This window comes from Megalobrama amblycephala, linkage group LG9 (assembly GCF_018812025.1).
Source record: "Megalobrama amblycephala isolate DHTTF-2021 linkage group LG9, ASM1881202v1, whole genome shotgun sequence".
Lineage (NCBI taxonomy): Eukaryota > Metazoa > Chordata > Actinopteri > Cypriniformes > Xenocyprididae > Megalobrama > Megalobrama amblycephala.
In genome coordinates, this window is record NC_063052.1 from 7,210,742 (window position 1) to 7,234,349 (window position 23,608).

General features: G+C 37.3%; 1 protein-coding gene across 2 annotated transcripts; it reads left to right on the top strand.

The window, feature by feature from the left end:
- The first annotated feature begins 1,347 nt into the window (after positions 1-1,347).
- Positions 1,348-22,822, top strand: poc1bl (POC1 centriolar protein homolog B (Chlamydomonas), like). Of its 2 annotated transcripts, none has more exons than XM_048201420.1 (11): positions 1,348-1,629; positions 5,458-5,895; positions 11,240-11,409; positions 13,718-13,907; positions 14,034-14,219; positions 14,686-14,803; positions 15,787-15,963; positions 17,088-17,219; positions 17,331-17,441; positions 21,065-21,217; positions 21,386-22,822. In XM_048201420.1, exons 2-11 carry the CDS (start codon positions 5,516-5,518, stop codon positions 21,512-21,514), a joined length of 1,746 nt encoding a protein of 581 aa, XP_048057377.1. In that variant the 5' UTR covers positions 1,348-1,629; positions 5,458-5,515; the 3' UTR covers positions 21,515-22,822. The 2 variants fall into 2 exon arrangements, with proteins under 2 accessions (XP_048057377.1, XP_048057378.1); XM_048201421.1 differs by having other exon boundaries at positions 5,462-5,895.
- The last annotated feature ends 786 nt before the right edge of the window (positions 22,823-23,608 follow it).

A 23,608-nucleotide genomic window follows, 5' to 3' on the forward strand; every position in this document is an offset into this window, starting at 1 on the left:
TAGATAGATAGATAGATAGATAGATAGATAGATAGATAGATAGATAGATAGATAGATAGATAGATAGATAGATAGATAGTTGATTCTCAAAACAATATATAATGAAATTGCTTAATTAGACAAACAAATAATGGTTTACTTGTCCAGTTGTTTGATTGGACAAACAAAAACAAACAAACAAACAAACAAACAAACAGCTATAGCCTATAATGATTGATTCTAAAAAAAAAGTTATAAAATTAGACAAGAAACAAAAACAAACAAACAATGCTTGACAGATAGATGAAATGGTTGATATGAAATTGCATAATTGGACAAACAAACAAACAAACAAACAAATAATGGTTCATTCTCAAAAACTGCTGCAAAAAAACAACTGCACGATTGGACAAACAAACAAAAGCAAACAATTATATAATGTATAGCCTATAATGGTTGATTCTAAAAAAGTTATAAAACTGCATGATTAGACAAAAACAAACAAACAATGGTTGACAGATAGATTGATAGATAGATAGATAGATAGATAGATAGATAGATTGATTGATTGATTGATTGACTGACTGACTGACTGACTGACTGATTGATTGATTGATTGATTGATTGATTGATTGATTGATTGATTGATTGATTGATTGATTGATTGATTGATTGATTGATTGATTGATTGATTGATTGATTGATTGGACAAACCAACAAACAAACAAACAAACAATTAATGGTTGATTCTCAAAAAACAACACAACTGCATGATTGGACAAACAAAGACAAACAAACAGCATCATGGTTGATTCTAAAAAAAGTTATAAAGCTGCATGATTAGACAAAAAACAAACAAACAATGGTTGATAGATAGATAGATAGATAGATAGATAGATAGATAGATAGATAGATAGATAGATAGATAGATAGATAGATAGATAGATAGATAGATAGTTGATTCTCAAAACATATCTAATAAAATTTCTTAATTGGACAAACAAACAAACAAATGTTTGATTCTCAAAAAACACACACAACTGCACGATTGGACAAAGACAAACAAACAGCTATAGCCTATAATGATTGATTCTAAAAAAAAATTATAAAGCTGCATGATTAGACAAAAAAACATATAACAAACAAACAATGATAGATAGATAGATAGATAGATAGATAGATAGATAGATAGATAGATAGATAGATAGATAGATAGATAGATAGATAGATAGATAGATAGATAGATAGATAGATAGATAATACTAGGAAAATCTTTTAAAAACATTCGTCAGTGTGAATATTAAATGACGCACAGGGGCTCTTGAGTGTGCAGCTAATGCACGCACAGTGAACTCTAGACTTCCCATAATGCTCCGGTCACGTGGCTCACTTTATGAAGCCAGACTGTCAAATCTGAAACTTCCTGGGGTGCGATGCAGTACATGCAAGACTATGACATTTACTTCAGCAATGTAACTCGTCAAGAGATCGCGCGTTTGTAAAGAGTCCAGCTACTTAAAGCGATTAGCGCAGTTGTGTGGAGTAGAGCGGGTTTGTTGTTTGAAGAGGATGTGTGTGTGCTGACAGTGACACGAGCGGCAAACGAGCAGCTCCTTATATCTGCCTAAGAGCACGGCATGAAGAGATCAGGTAAAATCATCAGCTATTAAGTTACATGAGTCTCGTGTATGTATGTATGTGTGTGTGTGTGTGCGCAATAAGAATATGTTTTGCATGTTAACGAGCCTTCAGTCAGAACACTGATACGTTCGATGATGATTGTTTGGATGGTTAGTGTTCCATTCACATTCGTGTTTTTACACAGAAGGTCACGGTTTTATCGTTGTATTTTGGATGAAAATTGACCTTATTTTATATACAGTTCATATGTTAGCCTCCTACTTATATTAATAGTTTGATGATGTCATGTGCTTCTGCTTCATCTTTACGAAGTGATCTCAGATTACTTTGTGTGTGTATGTGTGTCTCCTTAAAAGAATACTCTAGTGGTACCATGGTGCATTGATAATAATACCATAACGCTTTGATGTATACCATGATTTTGAATGATGACCATATTTATTTAAAATGGTGAATAAAGAATTGTATTACACTACCATGGTACATGCATCATAGTACCACCATGTTTTCAGTTCTACCATGTACTTCTTTGTTTATGTTAGTGTCTGGTCTGATTATGTGAATGAAAGTTGAGAGAGTCTTTATCCATCACTGCTACTTATTATTTTGGAATTTTCCACTATTAATCTTCTTCCATTTTCTTACAAAATGTGTGTTTCCTTGCCTAAAGCAGTCGAGTAGCAGTTCAACCAGGCTGAGTGAACATCTAAAACCAGGAAAAAAATTACTTTTTCATCAGGGTTGTCTAAAATCCTAAAGAATGTATATTGTAAATTTTAAAATATTATTTAAAAAATGTCCAAATAATTTATTTACAGAACAAGTAAGTGATCATCTGTTTTAAAAAATAAAATAATGGCAGTTAAAGTAGTGGGATGTGTTTTGAAAAAAATCTGACAAATGAACAGGAACAAGCTGCAAACGTAGAGCTCTTGTCTGACGAGTAAATCTGGATATGTCAGTCAGTTTGGGCGGGTACTAACCCACATACATTTAAATAGAGAGTCATCGAAGGCCTATTATGTACAGTATATAAGCATATTGCTTTCAGCAGGAACTGTGACACAGCTGTAGTCTATAACACAGATGTTCTGGCTCCTGATCCACAAGTAGTAGCAACAACATCCATATTACTGTAAACACTATAATGACAATGTTCTGACTAAACCCTTCCTAGTTGGCTGTACTAACAGTCCTGGTTGTCTCATTTTCCCCTGCTTATTAATACAACACAGATGGTCAGAACACAAAAGGAGAAGTTTAGCAGAATGTCTGAGCTTCTCTCTTCCACACAATGAAAGTGGATGGTGACCAGCTTCAAAATGGACAACAAAAAGCTTTAAGGTTGCCTGTATTTCCCAGACATTATAAACAAAGTCTTCTGAAGTCATATGATAGTTTTGAAATTTAAGTTATTATTCACTGAAAATTTTGCTTCTACAGCTGTGGCCACCATTCACTTTCATTATGGAAAACAACAGGTTGGACATTCTGCTGTGAATTTTTCCTTTAGTGTATCGTGGAAGAAAGTAAAACTGGTCACAAAACCAGTTTTTGAACCTTATAATTTAAAGGTAATAATGCCACAAAGGTGATACTTAAGCTTCTCAACCCTAAAGAGCTGCAGTTCCCCAGCTTTCCCACATCCATCCAACCTATCAGGTTTAGTACGGAAGTTTTTATGGGTGCCCAGTCAAGGGTTGCTTTCAGAGAGCTCTCCATTTTGTAATCCCAGAAAGCTTTTGTCCCTTGGCTGGTGACCAGTCTTTTGGAAAGTGGCAGCTACATCTTCAATAGATCTGGGCAGCAGAAGAAAACACTCTGTAATAAAGCTCTTTTTATAATTTTTTAAATACATTTTGTAAAAAATGAATAGACTTTTATAAGTGACTTAAAGGGATAGTTCACCCAAAAATAAAAAAATTCTGTCATCATTTACTCACCCTCAAGCTTTTCTAAACCTGTATGAGTTTCTTTGTTCTATTGAACACCAAAGAAGATATTTTGAAGAATGTTGGTAACCAAATGGATGCTGTTCCCCATTGACTTCCATAGTATGAAAAAAAAAAAAAAAAAAAATACTATGGAAGTCAATGGGGATCAGAAGGATTGCTCACAAACAATCTTCAGAATATCTTCTTTTGTGTTCAGCAGAAGAAAGAAATTCATACAAATGATTTTGGCGAAATTTTAAATTTTGGGTGAACTATCCTTTTAAGTGTTGAAACGCTTTTTGGGCCCACTTTTTTTTTTTTTTTTTTTTTTTAATGAGGGTCGAAAATGTGTATAAAGCTGCTTTTCCACCTCAGGAGCTTTCCCCAGGAACTAGGGACTTTGGGGTGGTACTCTGTGCGACCGCAGGAACCAAGATCTAAATTAAGTTCAATGTAAAAAATTTCCCCCTCAGAAAGTTCCTGCTCTTGAGGTAGTACTTTTTCTGGAACTTTCAGGGGTGGGACTTGGGCACTGAACATGCTGATTGGTTAAGTTCACTCAGCATTTTGATTGGTTGACTCCACACAGCATTTTATTTCAACCACCATTTTTAAAAGTCTGTTGCGGTGAGTGCAGTAAGAGTTGCTATTCAAATCAACAGTTTTCTATTCAAATCAACAATGGAGTTTAAAAAATACAACCGATAGACCGATGACGAGGTCCAGGCTTTATTAAGCTTATATGCAGAGGACGAAATCCAGCGGGAACTGCAAAGTCACGCACAGTCCTACGTCATCTGACTAATTTGCCTAATCTTCACAGTACTCAAGTAGATCAAGTAGATCAGTAGATGGAAACGTAGATCACAACAGGTCTGGGGGGAAAAAAGATCCTGGGACAAATTGTTCCAGGTAATTTCGGTGTAAACTCGGCTTGAGAAACGCACTGGATTAGTATTATATATCATTTATAATTTAATGGTTATATTTATGACAAAGTTTTGGAACGTTACTATGAGTAAATGTTTCATAACAGGCATATGGTTTCAACACAAGATGTACAGTTAAACCTATACGTGTGTTACTATTTTTAAAGAGCACTCAGAAGTGGAAGCAATTTAAAACAAGCCAATAAGCAAATAGGTATTTATAGCATCTAGTTGGATCTTCTGAGAATGTTCTGAGTTTGTTTTCATAAATACCTTCCCTTCTTTTCGCTCGCTCTTGCACACATTCATACAGGAGTTAAGCCTGTATCTGCCATCAACTGTTAAACTGCTAAACATTTTAACCACAGACTCCCAAATATTTGAAGTGCATTGATGGTCCATTTACATTATGTAGTGTACAGTTTTGTTGCATATAAACGTGTGTGTACGGCAGCAACATTCATCATTAAATGAGGTTAAAAGGTTGAAGTGTTGTGATTGAGGAATGGGATTACTGTTTCAGACTGTCTGTCTGTCATGACCACTGTTCAGCTAAATCCCTGCCTGCTGAAATATTAATGCAGCTCAATTATGTGATTACTCCGTTACCCTCAGTTGATGATGGATTGTCTGTATTCAACCCCTCAAATTCAGCTTCAGTGATTGGAGTTGGCGGTTAGCATGAGACTTTAGTCAAAGAGCCTGGGATTAAAAAATAGAAACGATGTGTCTGAATAATAATATGTTCTGACACTTTGTTGTTGTTGCTTTTCTTGATAATGTGTCTGCTATCTTATCCTGAAATCATTGTAAATGTATATTTTTCAATTACAAAGTTAAATTTACTCAATTTTTACTTATTTGTTGTTCGTAAACAGTACATTGTTCATTGACAAGGCATTCAGTAGATCAGTCTGGCCAATGTATCAGTCTATCACTAATCTGCACCTTCTCCTTTCTCTGTCACCCTTAAGAAAGTTGGGAGTCTGGGGCTCTTTGACTGGTGCTGTTAGTGGTGCTGGCTGCCAGGTCATGAAGATCCGCTGGTCAAGGAAGGTGGCTCTCCTGGCCAAGGTCGGCTTCCTCTTTTCTCTGCTGTGGCTCTTCTATCTCCTTGTAGTCCGCTCTTCCCCTCCATCTTTGGCTGATAATGATGGTCAACGCGACATCCTGGTCCGTGACCTTTCATCCAATGAGGAGGAGGAGGACTCCGACAGCCTCCAGCAGCCCGTTTATGAGAAGCCAGCACCAGACTCCAACGCTCCTGGAGAATATGGCCGAGCCACTCGATTGACCCTCAGCACTGAGGAGAAGAAAGAGGAGGAGGCCAGCATTGAGCGCTATGCCATCAACATCTTCACCAGCGACAAGATATCCCTCCATCGCCATATTCAAGACAACAGGATGCACGAGTATGTCTGCCACACCTTACCTCACAGCAATGGGCTCGTTACTCACCCTCCTACCACCTAGCAATGCCTAAAGGTTGGCCCTTAAATCATAGATTTAACAGTTTTGTTCCTATAGTGTGTGGAGTGCCGCGATGTAACCAAGACAACCACACCACATTCACAAACAACCCAACTGTGAACATGGGAAATCTCAGAAATCTAACCCTAACTGCAGATTTAATCACTCTTAACACACACCACACCACAGGAAAATCTGATAAGATAATCTGTAGAACCATCAAGATAATCAGGACTTTACCTGTGAATTGGGCAGATTATCTTGTAGTGTGTGGGTGCCTTTAGAATCTAAATAGCAACATGCTGAAAACACTATAGTAACTATGGTTTAGCAGCCACAAAGCAATGTGCTAAAAACACTCTAAACACCTTATTAACTGTATAGCAAAGCCCTGCCGACCACCTAGCAACACAGTAACAACCATCCAGAACACCCAAACAGCCACACAACAAAATGCACCTTAATAACTGTAAGGAAAAGTCCTGGAAACCACCTACCAACACCTTATCAACCATCCAAAACATCCTAACAACAGCAAAATGTTATAAACAATATAGTAACTATATAGAATAATCATGGAAACCACCTAGCAACACTTTAGTGACCATCCAGTACATCCTAACAACTTCATAGCAACATGCTAAAAACACTTAGAACACCTTAGTAACTGTATAGCAAAGCCCTGGTAACCCCCTAGAAACACCTTAGCAAACATCCAGAACACCCTAGTAACTGCACAGCGACATGCACCAAAGTAACTGTATAGCATATCCCTGGCAACCACCTAGCAACTCCTTAGCGACCATCCAGTACATCCTAACAACTTTATAGCAACATGCCAAAAACACCCAGAACACCTTAGTAACTGTATAGCAAAGCCCTGAACCACCTAGAAACCCCTTAGCAACCATCCAGAACACCCTAACAACTGCATAGTAACATGCTAAAAAGACTCAGAACACCTTGGTAACTGTATAGCAAAGCCCTAGTAACTTCCTAGCAACACCATGTTAACCACCCAGAACACCTAGCAACTGCATAGCAACATGCACTTTGGTAACTATATAGCAAAGCCCTGGTAACCACCTGGCAACACCTTAGCGACCATCCAGAAAATCCTAACAACTGCATAGCAACATTTTTAAAAAAAATCCGAACACCTTAGTAACTATATAGAAAAGATATGGCAACCACCTAGCAACACCTTAGCGACCATCCAGTACATCCTGACAACTTCATAGCAACATGCTAAAAACACTCAGAACACCTTAGTAACTGTATAGCAAAGCCTTGGTAACCGCCCAAAACACCTAGCAACTGCATAGCAACATGCACCCCAAAATGCATTAGTTCACCCCAAAATGAAAATTCTCTCATTAATTATTCACCCTTATTTTGTTCCAAATGCGTAAGAGAATTTTAATTAAGATATTTTTGATGAAATCCGAGAGGTCTCTGATCCCTAACTAACCCTTTAATAACTGTATAGAAAAGCCCTGGTAACCACCAAGAAAAACCACCAAGGATCATGTTGGTGACTTTTGCTCAGGCAAACACCATCTGAAATCAAAATCAAACACCATCAAAATCCGCTGTACATGCCATTGCAATTATGTTCATAGAGGCCTGTGTCAAATAATGCTATTATATTGCATTACAAATAAGCATGAAAAATAAATAGGATATGTGCTTGTTTTCACATCCAGAGGAATTGAAATCATGTCCTGAATTGTGATTCCTCAGGTGATTTATACACTTCAGTCCACTTCACCGGTTTACAGATGTTGTCTGTTGTCTGAAATGAATCCATCGCCTGCAGCCAGACAACATGATTAAAAATGAACAACAATAGAAAAAAGGGCTGGGATGTTTTCTCAGAACAGCAATGCTTTTGTGAGAATAATTGTTTCATGGCTCTTGTCACACAATAATGAGTAGGGCTCAAGCTGCTGCTCTGAAAAGAGAAAGTGTCCCCATGGAAGACGAGAAGTGAGACAAATTGGATGCGTTTTTTCCCCTGCAGTCTTTCAACTGCGCTCCGGGTGCCACATCACAGGCTCTCCTGGAGATCACACACGGCAGGAGCACATTTCTTGGCATCAGCAGGGATTTTTATCTGTTAATGTGAAGTTCTTTCGCTTGCTTTCTGAAATAACTTTTAGGCAAGTTAGCTCTTGTCAAAGACTTAAGCATTACTGCCAGAAATGTTGTGCATTTCTCTTTGTAGGGAAAATTATTGTAAAATCTGCACAAATGTAGTTGCCGTCAGAATGTCTCTAGTCTTTAGGGTTTGAAGAGTTCAAGAACAAAATAAAGTCCTAATGAAGTCTGCATTTATGTGATTAAAAATACAGTTAAAAAAAGTAATATTTTGAAATATTATTACAATTTAAAATAACTCTTTTCAATTTTGTTTTTAAATTTTCAGCATCATTACTTCGGTCTTTAGTGTCACATGATCCTTCAGAAATCATTATCAATTTTAAAAACAGTTGTGCTGCTTAATATTTATGTGGAACCTGATACATTTTTTCAGGATTCTTTGATGAATAGAAAGTTCAAAAGAACAGCATTTATTCATTATTATAAATGTAACATTAAATGACGAGTGTCTTGTAGCTTCGGAACCTGCATTTTTGAAATGGAGTTTCACTGTCCCTCCATCTCTTTTTCTTGTTTCTCAGAATGCTGTGAAAATGTCTCTGGCATGTCTGTTTGTCTCTCACCTCTCCTTCAACTCTGTTTACTGAGAATCTGTCTCTGAACCAGAAATGGTTGCTTACAGAGTGTGAATTTGAGGAATGAGGTCAAACACTAAGAAAAAGAATTGATTGTTTAATGAATTGAAAGTGACATTTATTGACTCCAAATGCACCTCTGAGTGAGAGTCCTTCTTCATACCATAATTGTCATGTGCAACATTATAAGTCGGCATTCATACTTAAAGGGGCGATATAATGCCATTTTTACAAAATGTAAAATAAGTCTCTGATGTCCACTCTGGGTGTGTATGTGAGTTTTAGCTCAAAATACCCCACAGATAATTTTTTATAGCATTTTAAATTTGACACTGTTTGAGAGTGAGCAAAAACGCTCTGTTTTTGTGCGTTTCCCTTTAAATACAAATGAGCTGCTGCTCCTACGAAAAGGGCGGGGTTTCAAGAGCTTGTGTTAGCACATAGTTAGCAGCGCCAATTACCTCACAAAGACTCACTGAAAATGTCAGAAACTGTTCAGCCATTTATGTTCAAACCGGAGTCGGACAATGATGGAGAGACTCAAGAATAAGTGACAACATATAGAATGCAACAGGATATTTTCTGAATGGTTGGTTGATGAATTTATGAAGCTGATGTGGGATATCTTAGTCATTGATTAGCATATTCTGTCATGATCATCTATAATTCGCTCATGTGGAAACTGTTGGAAGATGCCTACAGAGCCAGAGAATATATGCTGCATGATGATAGAACAGGTATAGTTTAGTTTAATTACAGTTATAACTTATGTTGCCATCTTGCTTTTATGACATGCTATTGCATTTGTGTTACGTACTGTATTGCAATAACATGGCCTCACCCCTGCATGTTCTCGGGGGCAGGGTTTATGTAAATTTTAGAGCTAGTGATGTCACCAACCTGGGAAGAAGCTCGTTGTAGTCCCTACCAGCTGTTTGTTGTAGTCCTTAAACAGAGAATTCTTTAAAAGAAAATATCTCTCTTTGCTTTGAACTTTGAGCATTGTAACTTTGAAGATGTTGTTTATGCTCTAACAGCAACATCACACACTAACTAAAGTTAAAAAAGTGAAATCATAATCAACCACCCCTTTAAGGGTGAGCATATGGAGTTGTCAGGTTCATGTTTTAGATGTTCACATTTGCACATTATAATATGAAGTGGGGCAGTCGTGGCCTAATGGTTGGAGAGTCAGACTCGTAACCCGGAATGGCTGCCCACTGCTCCGGGTGTGTGTGATAAGTGTGTGTTCACTACTTACTACTAGGGGTGTGACGAGACCAGTATCTGACGAGACGAGACGAGACTCGAGATTGAGTTCACGAGACGAGACAAGATGGCGAAATACATGACTAGAAAAAATATTCTGCAGGTGTATTTTAAATGTTTTAACTAATCATTTTGTAATGAATGTCATTTCAGTTCTACTTTCTGAGACTGAATTATCATATGCAGTAAAAGACAACAATACTCAAGCACTGTAAAAGGTTTTGCCACTAACTCAACTGACTGGCTTCTCTTCAGATCTTACTGTACATGAATTATCAGCTTCTACAGCTTTTGACCTCCTAACTGAACTCCTCTCCACAAACTGATCACAGAAATAAAAACAGTATAAATAAAAATGGTAACACTTTACAATAAGGTCTCATTTATTAACATTAATGTATTAACCAACATCAACTAACAACGAGCAATATATTTGCTACAGTATTTATTAATCTTTGTTTGTTAGTTTATAAAAATAGTCATTCATTGTTAGTTCATGATAGTTCACAGTGCATTAACTAATGTTAACAAATGAAACCTTATTGTTTGTACTAGTAAATAATAAGAAGAGAAAACTGTTATTCATTTTTATGGTAACACTTTACAATAAGTGCAACCATAATCGCACTCTCTCAATATTCAAAGATCAAATAAGACAAATTTTTTCTTTGATACAGAGCTAGGAGATGGTTACAACTACACTGCCCAGCCTAAAATAGGTTTCATATTGAGAGATATCTGCATTCATCGGGGAGCCGCTTTCAAATGCGGGGTATTGAAATCACGTTTGAATGCGCGCGCGCGTTTACTTTCACTTTCAACGGTCGCGCATACTCTGTAAATATGGAGCGGCGGCGACCGTTATCCAACTGAATTAAATGTTATATTATATTTTATTTAAATACAAAGCAAAACGACAGTGGAGGCATAATGTAAACGTAGCGGTGGCATATTCTTTCCTAATCATCCTAACACTCTGTCATGGCAACATCACGAGACTACTTTTCGCCTCGACGAGAAATCTCGTCACAGTTTAGTCTCGCGAGATCTCGTGCCACGAGATCTCGTCACACCCCTACTTACTACTCCTATTGTGTATGCACTAATTGGATGGGTTAAATGCAGAAGGCAAAGTCCGAGTATGGGTTACTATACTTGACCTTTACATGTCACTTTAGTGTGTAACTCACAGGGGAAACAGTTTGCCTAAACCACATGATTTAAATAAATGCCAGTTTGCTTAACCGTCTTAACCCTCTCTCTTTTGTTGCAATGCCAGATGCAAAGCAAAGAAGTACAACATCCGCCATCTGCCTACAACATCAGTGGTCATAGCATTTTACAATGAGGCCTGGTCCACTTTACTCAGAACCATCCATAGTGTGCTGGAGACCACGCCAGCCATCCTACTGAAGGAGATCATACTCGTGGATGACTTCAGCGACAGAGGTAAACGGACACTTCAGATCCTATCTAGATCCAACTCCCCCCACTTTACATATCCCTAAACCTACCCGTCTCTGCCCCCTGGATCTAAACCTACCCATCTCCACCCCCTGGATCTAGATCCAACTCCTCCCACTTTACATATCCCTTAACCTACCCTTCTCCGCCCCCTGGATCTAAACCTACCCATCTCCACCCCCTGGATCTAGATCCAACTCCTCTCACTTTACATATCCCTTAACCTACCCGTCTCCGCCCCCTGGATCTAAACCTACCCATCTCCACCCCCTAGACCTAGATCCAACTCCCCCCACTTTACATATCCCTAAACCTACCCGTCTCTGCCCCCCGGATCTAAACCTACCCATCTCCACCCCCTGGATCTAGATCCCTAAACCTACCCGTCACGCCCCCTGGATCTAGATCCAACTCCTCCCACTTTACATATCCCTAAACCTACCCGTCTCCGCCCCCTGGATCTAACCCTACCCATCTCCACCCCCTGGATCTAGATCCAACTCCTCCCACTTTATGTATCCCTAAACTTACCTGTCTCCGCCACCTGGATCTAAACCTACCCATCTCCACCCCCTGGATCTAGATCCAACTCCTCCCACTTTACATATCCCTAAACTTACCCGTCTCCGCCCCCCGGATCTAAACCTACCCATCTCCACCCCCTGGATCTAGATCCAACTCCTCCCACTTTACATATCCCTAAACCTACCCATCTCTGCCCCCTGGATCTAACCCTACCCATCTCCACCCCCTGGATCTAGATCCAACTCCTCCCACTTTACGTATCCCTAAACTTACCTGTCTCCGCCACCTGGATCTAAACCTACCCATCTCCACCCCCTGGATCTAGATCCAACTCCTCCCACTTTACATATCCCTAAACTTACCTGTCTCCGCCCCCCGGATCTAAACCTACCCATCTCCACCCCCTGGATCTAGATCCAACTCCTCCCACTTTACATATCCCTTAACCTACCCATCTCCGCTCCCTGGATCTCTTGTGTTCTGCAGTGAGTGGCTACTGAATTAATATGCAAAGAATATGTTGGAATGTTGGAAAAATGTTTAACCTATTAGGTGCTACACTGCTTTTGATTAATTAAAGGATTAGTTCACTTTAAAATGAAAATTACCCCAAGATTTACTCACCCTCAAGCCATCCTAGGTGTATATGACTTTCTTCTTTCTGATGAACACAATCTGAATTATGTTAATAAATATCCTGAGGCATCCAAGCTTTATAATGGCAGTGAACAGGACGAGCGAGTTTGAAGCTCAAGAAAGTGCATCTCTGGGTGGTTAATATAAGGCCTTCTGAAGTGAAGTGATGTGTTTTTGCAAGAAAAATATCCAAGTAAAATATCAAGCTTCCGCCAGAGTGCCTTCTGTATTCAACTTAGGAAGAAAGTGTAACTGATGAGACAATTGCGAGAGCTGGGCTGGCGGAAGATAGATATTTTAATTTATAACTTGTTAAATATGGATATTTTTATTACACAATTGCAAAGGCCTTTATTAACCCTCCGGAGCCGTGTGGAGAATGTTTATGATGGATGGATTCACTTTCTTGAGCTTCATACTCGTTTTTCCCATTCACTGCCATTATAAAGCCTAGATGCGTCAGGATATTTATTATTATATCTCCGATTGTGTTTAAAATGTCAATTTTACTATATTTTATACAATATTACTATTGCTCTTTTTGTTAGTTTATTGATCCGTATTAGATGTTTATTTCAATAATTAATTACTGAATAATATTTGAATAATATTTTACCATCCACACCAACAGACAATAACATTCTGTTTATTCTAAGTGCGCTGTGCAGTTATGTTGTCTATCACTTTAAATACTCAAGCCGGGTGGATTCTGATTGGCTGTCAGTGTTTTTATTGTTCATCAGGAAAAATCCTTCTGAAAATGATTCCAACAATATCGTTTTCATTATAGCCATGGTGTGGACTGCCCTATTTTCATAGAATTAGAACGATTAATGAAACTTTTTAGTTATCATTATATTTATCATCCTTGGTGTAAACTTATGTTTCATATTACTTAAACATTTGTCAGTATTTGCATTGAAATACTCACACATTTGCCCGTGATTGCATATTTCATGCTTCCTCTACAAAGTTCTGGATAGTAAGGTAGCCATAGTTATCATACCATATGAGTTTAAATATTAGCTTAGATCCAAGTATGTCTACTAGAAAATCAGTTGTTTCCTGTGATTTGGCCATTGTCTGTTGGATCCTGATAAAAAGATTCTAATTCTCTGTGCATGAATTACAGGATATCTGAAGTCACAGCTGGCTCAGTATGTCAGTAACCTGGAGCGTGTTCGTCTCATTCGCACCAAAAAAAGAGAAGGTCTGGTACGGGCACGGCTCATTGGCGCCACCTACGCTACAGGACATGTGCTCACCTTCCTTGACTGCCACTGTGAGTGTGTGCCTGGCTGGATCGAGCCACTGCTGGAGAGGTGGGACTTACACCTTTTACTGTGGACTACTGGAGTGTTTCTATGCTACATTTGAATTTAATTGTATGAAGTGTATTTCAATACCAGTGAGATGCTAATTTTTTTTTAAATCATCTTTTGCCTCAGAATTGGTGAGAATGAGACCACCATCATATGTCCGGTGATTGACACCATTGACTGGAACACATTTGAGTTCTACATGCAGACAGATGAGCCGATGGTGGGCGGCTTTGACTGGAGGCTGACGTTCCAGTGGCATGCCGTGCCTGAAATCGATCGCAAGATACGCAAATCCAGAATTGACCCCATTAGGTTGGTTTCTAGTCAACTTTTCCAAATCCAGCTTTGCTGTGTGGTTTTCTTGGCAGTTTAAGAAACTAATTAGAAATGTTTAAAGGGATAGTCACCCTTTTAATTTTGGTGCATTCCTATTCCTAAATGAAAGTCACAACGGTTTGCAATCACATGAGACTTTTTAATTTAACTATCCCTTTAAGACATCCAGGCTTCCAGTAAAAACTTTCTGAAAGTTCACAAGGAAATGTGTATTGTGTTGATTAAATTCAGATGCAGTGCAGTGAATAGACTGAATTTAATGTTCAGACCCAGGGGTACATTAAAATACTGTCCAGTTCTCTGCTAGATTTCTCTCCAGGCTCATCTGAGGGCAGACCCCGAGGCACTCAACAGAAACTAAGAAGCACTTACCTGCTAGAAAATCGGTGCTAGGGAATATCTTTGATGAATTGCCAATGCTCTGCTGCTTCTCGCTTCACAGGTCTCCCACTATGGCAGGGGGCCTATTTGCCGTCAGCAAGGCCTACTTTGAGTATCTGGGCACTTACGACATGGGCATGGAGGTCTGGGGAGGAGAGAATCTGGAACTTTCTTTCCGGGTAAGACTTCTGTATTCTGTATTCAGGCTACCTATTGTACTGGTAATTCCCATCAGAGCTTGTCGACGGGCTCTTGGTAGCATGAGAGACTGAGCATTTATAATTAGACACATCTCTCATATTAGATTTCTTTTTTCGGCCCATGCTTAAAAATGAAGATTGATGGTGTATACCATGGAGTAATCTTTTATGCATATGGAAACAGAATACAACGCTGTATCTTCTAGGGCTGTACGATGTTCATGTATAATTGATGTGCTGTGAATTGGTATACAAAAGCATGTGGGAAATAAAGCTGGAAAATGCCTAAAATAGGAATTCTGTCTGTGTCTCAACGGAGCTAAAGCGCTGTTGTCATGTCATGTTTTATTTCTGACAGGCAGTACATTGCATTAACATCAGATAATCTAACTTTGTTCACTGAAAATGTAGTTTGTATGCAAAAAAAAAAAAAAAAAGTATGCAAGATGAGTCAAATCTCCATAAATAAATTAGTGATGCTCTAGATAAATGCTTTGAGGTTATTAGGTTTCATTTTAAAAATGAAAAAGTGTGACATTTTTCAATGTTAAAATACTTTATTGTATCGTATATTAATATGCAGAACTATAAATAAGTCAATCATAGGTTGATTTTCCCTAAAAAGCATAAACATTGCTCTGTTTGAGCACCCTAACCATATTTAAAACAATAATTTACAATTAATAATAATTATTTATTTAATAATTTAATTTAAAAAATGAATTATTTTATATATTTAGTCATTTATTTTTGTTAATATTTATTAATGTTGTGACTCTAGTTGTACACAATATATACTTTTAATTTTTTTATTCATTTTATTTTCTTTATTTTTTTATTCATTTTATTTTTTTATTAATAAAATTATATAAATAATATTCAGTTTCATCAGCTATTTGAAATTACTTTTTTTTAATTTTTATTTTTTGTGCTTCATTTTAAACATATTTTGTTTCTTGCAGGTGTGGCAATGTGGAGGGTCTTTAGAAATTCACCCATGCTCCCATGTGGGTCATGTGTTCCCCAAGAAAGCGCCATACTCCCGATCCAACTTCCTTCAGAACACTGTCCGTGCTGCGGAGGTTTGGATGGACTCTTACAAACAGCACTTCTATAACCGAAACCCTCCGGCACGCAAGGTACACCTCCATCCACCCACCGCAACCTGCCAGTGGGCGGCACCTCTTTAGCATCCTGTGCTGTTGCATAATCAGAGGTGTAAAATCATTGTGTTATTCTCTCTTTTACCTCCTTCAGCATTTATCTAGAAAAGTGGTGTGCTTAAAATCGCATATGTACTCCTGAAGGGGAAAAACTGTGAAAGAGATAAATGATGCTCAGGTTTTGCTTGAATGCTTTTGTTCTATCGGCTTACGGTGTTCGTTTTTCCTTTGGCTGTCTTTGAAAAGCTTATTAGCTGACAAAGATAATAAAACTAGGCCAAACATATATTATATCACCATGACTGACATGAATGTGGCATGTAACTCCAAATTGCTTCGCAGAGAAATTACATTATTAATGATGTGGATCTGTGATCAAATTATAAATCATTCTCTTGTAGCCACGACACTAAATGCCACGAGTAAGAATATTTGTCCTCTGTGTTTAACTGCCATTTTGCTGTTCCTGTCCATCAGGTCTGAATGCAAACACACCCTTTCCATATATGTGTGAGGTGTTACCTAAATTAATATCATCTTGTTTAACTGGTTGGGTTTCTTTGACTTATAGTTTGTTGGGAGTGTGTCGTGGCAGTTATTGTGTCAACATTACAGGATGGCATAGAGGAAGTAGTTGCGTGGCATTCTTGATTGATATCTTTTAAGTTGCAACTAGAGTAAAGATATAAAAAATGTAATATCAGTAAATAAAATAGAAATTAAAAATGAAAATTCTGTAATTTACTCACCCTCAAGTTGTTCCAAACCTGTAAGAATTTTTTTCTTCTGCTGAACACAAAAGAAGATATTTTGAAGAACGCTGGTAACCAAACAGTTGATGCACCCCATTCACTTCCATAGTATTTTTTCCATACTATAGAAGTGAATGGGGCCCATCAACTGTTTGCTTTTGTGTTCAGCAGAAGAAATTCATACAGGTTTGGAACAACTTGACGGTGTGTAAATGATGACAGAATTTAAATTTTTGTGTGAACTATCCCTTTAATGCTGAAAAGGTGTGGTCAAGGCGGTCCTTCATAGATTTCAGTCAGTAATCTGTCAGCTTTGTCTTGAGGCCTGATTTTAATTTTCTCTTGTAGGAATCTTATGGGGATATATCTGAAAGGATTGTACTGAGAAAGCGGCTTCAGTGTAAGAGCTTTGAATGGTACCTGCAGAATATCTATCCCGGCCTGCATGTGCCAGAGGACAGGCCTGGATGGCATGGGGCGGTAAGTGACTAATCTAATCTAGTCTAATTCCCTATGGAGTTCCTTTTTAATGTCATTCTCTCTATTTTTCACTGGTTTTACTTCTATCCTGGTTTCTGGTTTCTGGTATAGGTGCGTAGTGCCGGAATCCACTCTGAATGTCTGGACTACAACGCCCCGGACCACAATCCAACAGGAGCTCACCTGTCCTTGTTTGGCTGCCATGGTCAGGGTGGTAATCAGGTAACTAACATCTCATATATATAAAATATAAAATTTTTTTTTTTTTTTTGCGAAACTAGAACAAAAATTGATTAGTAATTATGCCAGATGTTTTAGTGCTTAATATTGAATAATGAAAAAAAAAAAAAAAAAAATTCTGAAACATTTGTTTTACATTTTAACATTTGTTCATTCAGTCCAAAGTGGCTTACAAATGTTAAAAAAACACAAGGAGACGACAATACTAGCAATGATGTTACGTTAAACGCTTCTATGGAAAAAAATTCTCATTGGAAAAAATAGCTATAAAAAAAATCTTTTTTTGTTATTTTGTTGAATAATAAAAGCATAAAATATAATTAAAAAATGTTTTTGTCACTAGGCCTACATTGTTTTGCAAGATACATTAATAAAACATTTTAATTATAGAAATTGGCTTTTAAAATATCAAGAACAGTACTGTTTTGCATATTATATTTGCATAATATTTACAAAATAGTTATACTGTTTTACTGTTAAGTGATGTATTCATTATTTGAATAAATCTGTCTTGAAAAGACAGATTATTACAGCCAATGTTTAAATGTTTATATTTCACCACCAATTTGAAATAGAAACATAATTCAATTATTAAAAATTGTCTATTGTCTCAAAAAAAGTTTTGAGTGTTAATTATTAAATAAATTTGATTAATTAACTTTATTTTCGTTTCCAAAAATTGTAAGGTAAAATTCAGTGTTCCAATTAATTAAAAAGTCTAATATTAATACATTTATTTAAAAAAAAAATATTTCACTTGATATTTTTGGCCAAGTGCAACCTGAATTTTTGGTTTCGGCCTAGAATTTTCATTTCGGTGCATCACTACTTAAAGCCTTAGTTCAGCCCAAAAATGAAAATTCTATCTTTAATTATCATCTTCATCTTAGGAACACAAATTAAGGTCTTTTTGATGAAATATGAGAGCTTTCTGTCCCTACACTAAAATATTAATTTCCACAACAACATCTGCTCTCACGTCAACGCAACAGGCATGTGTCGTGATGCTCTCGTGAACGCATGTTGGAGATGAATATTTTGTAAATGAAGTGGTAAATTATGTTTTTTGGCGCAAACAAAGCACTCGCGTCACTTCATAAAACTGAGATTAAACCACTGGAGTCACATGGATTACTTTAATGATGTCTTACTACCTTTCTGGGGCTTGGAAGTGGAAGTTGCGTGGACTGTCAATGGAGGGACAGAAAACTCAGATTTCATTAAAAAGATCTTCATTTGTGTTCCAAACGACTGTCTTACGGGTTTAAACGACATGAGGGTGAGCAATTAATGACAGAATTTTAATTTTTAGATGAACTAACCCTTTAATGCCATATAAGCAGAAGATGGTGGAGGAGAAAGAGTTCTCACATGTATCGTTAATATGGCAAATTTGAATTTGAGAAAGAGAACGAGATTTGAGAATAGTCTCCTGCAGGGAGTTTACGTCACACTTTGAAAGCTGCTGTCTTACACCACAGCCTGACATCTTCGAAATGGATTAAAGGGGGCTTTCTATTAATGCCAGAGCTATCGAGTAACTTTAAAAATGAGCATGAGGTGCATTTCATGTCCAGTTATATAACACCTACGACAGCAGATGCAGGAGATCCATCAGTTTGCAGCGAAACAAAGCTAGCTTTATTTGTGCTGAAACATAATCCATCCTGAGATGTGCTGCCCTTCTGAGGTTTGTTATTTATCTAGTATCACGGTCGAAGAAATGAATGAGTTGCTGGGGATGTATATTTAATGGAAAGGGCAACCTGCAAATGTGTCCGGTGGCTTATGTCACCGCTCTTCATCAAAGGACTCTGAAGTAGCACCATGTGTGAGTGAAAATCAATGTTTCCACAGCCTGGACTGAAAAGGAAACCTTAGCCACTTCTCCTCAAAGATAGATGTCTGTATGAAATATACATGTGGCTAATGACACTAATGGTGACTGAAGTTTGAACCAGACAGAGACCTTCTCTTCCCAGAGGTCACATCTGTCTGTCTGATAAACACTGGAGATGGATTATTTCACTGAATAGCTGCACCTTTTAGTTACTTCCATCCTGGGTTTTTTTATTCCAGTGTTCTAACCTTTACCCTCAAAGGATCTACTTCTGCCTCGAGAAATTGCTTGGTTATGAATTATTAACCCGACTTTGATTGTTAACAATATCTGTGCAAACATCCGTATTTGTTGCTTAAATGACATTTGCTGCAGGATATTTTAGGATAGGCGTGTTTTTAGTGATTTTCAAATGCAACAAATATTTTCTTAATATTTTTCTGCCTTTTGTGTTTCATTTCTTTTCAGTAATATCAAGGATGATGCGACACTAAAAACTTTAGTAATGATTTTAAATTGCAATATATTTAACTATTACTTTTTTTTTTTTTTACTGTATTTTTTTTTTTTTTTTTTTTTTTAATCAAACCTTGGCTTAGTGAGCTTAAAGGATTAGTTCACTTCAGAATAAAAATTTCCTGATAATTTACTCAGCACCATGTCATCCAAGATGTTTATGTCTTTCTTTCTTCAGTCGAAAAGAAATTAAGGTTTTTGAGGAGAACATTCCAGGATTTTTCTCCATATAGTGGACTTCAACAGCTACCAACAGGTTGAAGGTCCAAATTGCAGTTTCAATGCAGCTTCAAAGGGCTCTACATGATCCCAGACGAGGAATAAGGGTCTTATCTAGCGAAACGATTGGTCATTTACTAAAAAAAATTAAAATTATATACTTATTATATACATTTTGCACTAGTTCTGCGATGCGCCACTCATTACGTAATCACGTTGGTAGGCGGAAGTACCAAGCAAGTGTTTACAAAGCGAACGTGCAAACAATAAGTCACACGGCCTTTACAAAAAAAAGGTAAACAACGATGTCGGATGAATTTTGAAATTAGAGGAGAAAATGAGATTGAGTTTTTCACCCCACCGTGGTACATCCGCCTATGTCACGTGTGACCTTTCCAACGTGATCACGCAATGCGTGGCGCGTCGCAAAGCTAGTGCAAGACTACCATTTGTGGTAAAAAAGTATATAAAATTACATTTTTTTTAGAAAATAGCCAATTGTTTCACTAGATAAGACCCTTATTCCTCGTCTGGTATTGTTTAAAGCCCTTTGAAGCTGCACTGAAACTGTAATTTGGACCTTCAACCCCATTGGTAGCTGTTGAAGTCCACTAAATGGAGAAAAATCCTGGAATGTTTTCCTCAAAAACAATAATTTCTTTTCGACTGAAGAAAGAAACACATAAACATCTTGGATAACATGGTGCTGAGTAAATTAGCAGGAAATTTTAATTCTGAAGTGAACTAATGCGTTAAGACACTTGTTTCAAGAACTTTATGTAAAGAACTTTATGTGTTGTTTATGGTGAATTCAGGTTAATTGGGACACTTTTTGTCATTGAGATGACTAGAAAAAATATCAGAATCCACCCATATAATAATAATAATGATAATATACAATGACAACATTATATGTATATCATGAAAATGAATTGAAATTGGCTGTTTGGACTCATTAATGGAAATGAACTTCAAGTCACCAACCTGTATTTCAAACAAAATGTAATTTTTCTCTCTCCATCTCTCTTAGTACTTTGAGTACACATCTCATAAGGAGATTCGGTTTAATTCTGTGACTGAGCTGTGTGCTGAAGTTCAGGATGGAATGACACACATAGGGATGAATCATTGTCCACAAGACGGTGCTCCCACACCCCCCATCATCATGTGGGAGTTCAGAGACGTGAGTCTGTTTGCCTGTAGCTCAGTTTATCACAGAAGTGCCATCAGAAAACAGAAGGAGATAAGAAAAAAACCTTGTTTGTTTGGCATGTTATTGTATATCAGATGTGCTCTCCTGTTGCATTTCTATGCTTAAGACGATCATTATCTGGCAATTGTGTCTTTTCAGGATGGCAGCATATATCATCCACATTCAAACATGTGTATCACGTCCTACCGCACACAAGATGGCCGTACTGATATCCAGATGACAAGTTGCGTTCCCGGAGACAAACACCAGCGCTGGAAATTCGAGTGACTTTAAACCTCATGTGAACTTAAATGTAAGTGCAATTATCAAAAGGAACAGCATTCAACAGGAACTAAGAACAGGCATAAAAATGGGACCCATTCTCCATCAAGTGCCTTTGCAAACCAAAATGAGCATATATTTGTAGTGCCAATTCTTGTGTTTCCTTGCTAGAGACGTTCAGTGTGCTATTACAAGTCTGAAGTGCATATTAGAACTGTTAATAATAACACATTGTAGCAAATTCAACCATCCAACGAACATAGTGTTGTGTTGGAGCAGCGTTTTTGTTTACACTGATGCACTATATGCCTTTTAGTGAATCATTTTTAGACTCAGCAGTAGCTAATCTTTAAATCTACTGCACAGCGATTTATTTAATTGTACCAGAAGTGACTGATTTGAAGATGTTGTGAATGGGTTTGTTGCCTTTTGGTCTCCTAGGATATTTTTTTGTGTCATTTTGTGACTGTTTTTCCTTTTCATTTGTATTGCTAGGGTATTTAGGGACTTTTCACCTTATTTTGTGAAAGCTCTGTGGATGATTTTGGCACTCTGGTGTTAATGGAACTTTACCAGAATTTAAAGTCTCACTCAAACTAACATCTGTGTTCAAATAGCATATTAATATGTATACTTCAGTTTGAAGTAGATTACAGGAACTACACTTCAGAGTTGGTACAAAATGTAAAGCAATTTATGGACCAAACTTTTCAGATTGTACATGTTTTCATGTTTTTTTCTTCGCCTAAACCAACTTTACCTTGCATTTAAGAACCAAGATTTTCTCTACAAAACATTAGGGAATTATCCACTTTACCTGTAAATTGTTTTCCTAGGAAAATGTATTGTATGTAATTTATTGACTCAACAGAAAGTGCCTCTTCAGACTCATTTATTTTCACAGATCAGAGTATACCATGATATTAGCCAATGTAAAACATTCAGAAAATCGACTAAGTGCTATTATCACGGGTGTTCCAGCTTTTTTAAACATTCAAAACTAGAAAAATAAGAAGTTTCTCACAGGATTATCGGTAAATATCTTGAAAATGCTATATCGTAAATGACTGTACATGGAAAACGCCTTATTTTTGCACTAAAAAGGATTTAAAATGGCAACACTTTTTTAGGTCTCATTTGTAATTGTCAATTTAATAGGGATTTTGGGAACGTGATCATGAAATTACTACTGATAAAGCACAGTTTGTTGTGACCACGTGTTTTGCTTATGGACTGTAATGAAGTATTTTTGGAACATGGAAAAAGTACAAAGTATTTTTGTCTGTATAAATTAAATTAAAGTTATAAATGTTACATTTGTTGTGGTGGTTTGTTTATCTTGACTGTGAATTTTCCTTGCCTTTCTGTTGCTGTGCTATCTAGTGGTGGGAAATGTGCTGTGGGATTAGACATTGAAATGCGTGCAGCCAGGTAAAGTTTTACTTAAATTTCACATCTCCTTAAAATAAGTTGTACCCTGCACAGTTTTACATTTGCAACCTGAGTGTCTTACACAAACCAGATCAGAAGGAAACCACACAGGACAAAGTTTAATGGCACAATTTCCAGGTGTGCCACGCAATTACATAAATGAAGCTAGAGGTCATTGAACATTGTCATCATGATGCTTAGGTCTACAGGTCGCATAAATTAAGCTGTATTTTCCCCTATGACTCATGGTTGGATTGTGGGCAATCGGTGCATGGTGAATCCTCTTAAACTGATGCTAATGTTATCTTCTTATTGGACCTCTGAGAATATTGCAGCAATTAGTCCTTTATGCCTAACTGCCATCTTACTCATCACATTTCCCTTAAGGTCATGCAGTGGTAGTCCAAACAACTCGATTTCTCTGCCAAAAGATGTATTAAAGTCACAGTAACAAGATTTCTAAAACTGTGCATTAAAAAATGTGCGCTCAAATTTGTCGAAAATACGAAAACATGCGCATAAACTACGATGAAAGCATTTTAACCGATTGAATTCCTTGATGCGCATCAAAAAAAGTGAATGCGATGGGACGCGGACTCGCCAGCGGACAGAGCTCGTTGCAAAGCATCTGAAATGCTGTTTTGGTCATTCTGTAATGCCTGAGCAAAG

What these genes read in the sequence shown, in the direction of transcription:
- poc1bl (XM_048201420.1), top strand. Translation starts at nt 5,516, where the DNA reads ATGAAGATCCGCTGGTCAAGGAAGGTGGCTCTCCTGGCCAAGGTCGGC. An exon ending in CAAGACAACAGGATGCACGA is followed by an intron (nt 5,896 to 11,239) that starts GTATGTCTGCCA and finishes TTGCAATGCCAG; the next exon opens with ATGCAAAGCAAAGAAGTACA. An exon ending in ATCGAGCCACTGCTGGAGAG is followed by an intron (nt 13,908 to 14,033) that starts GTGGGACTTACA and finishes CTTTTGCCTCAG; the next exon opens with AATTGGTGAGAATGAGACCA.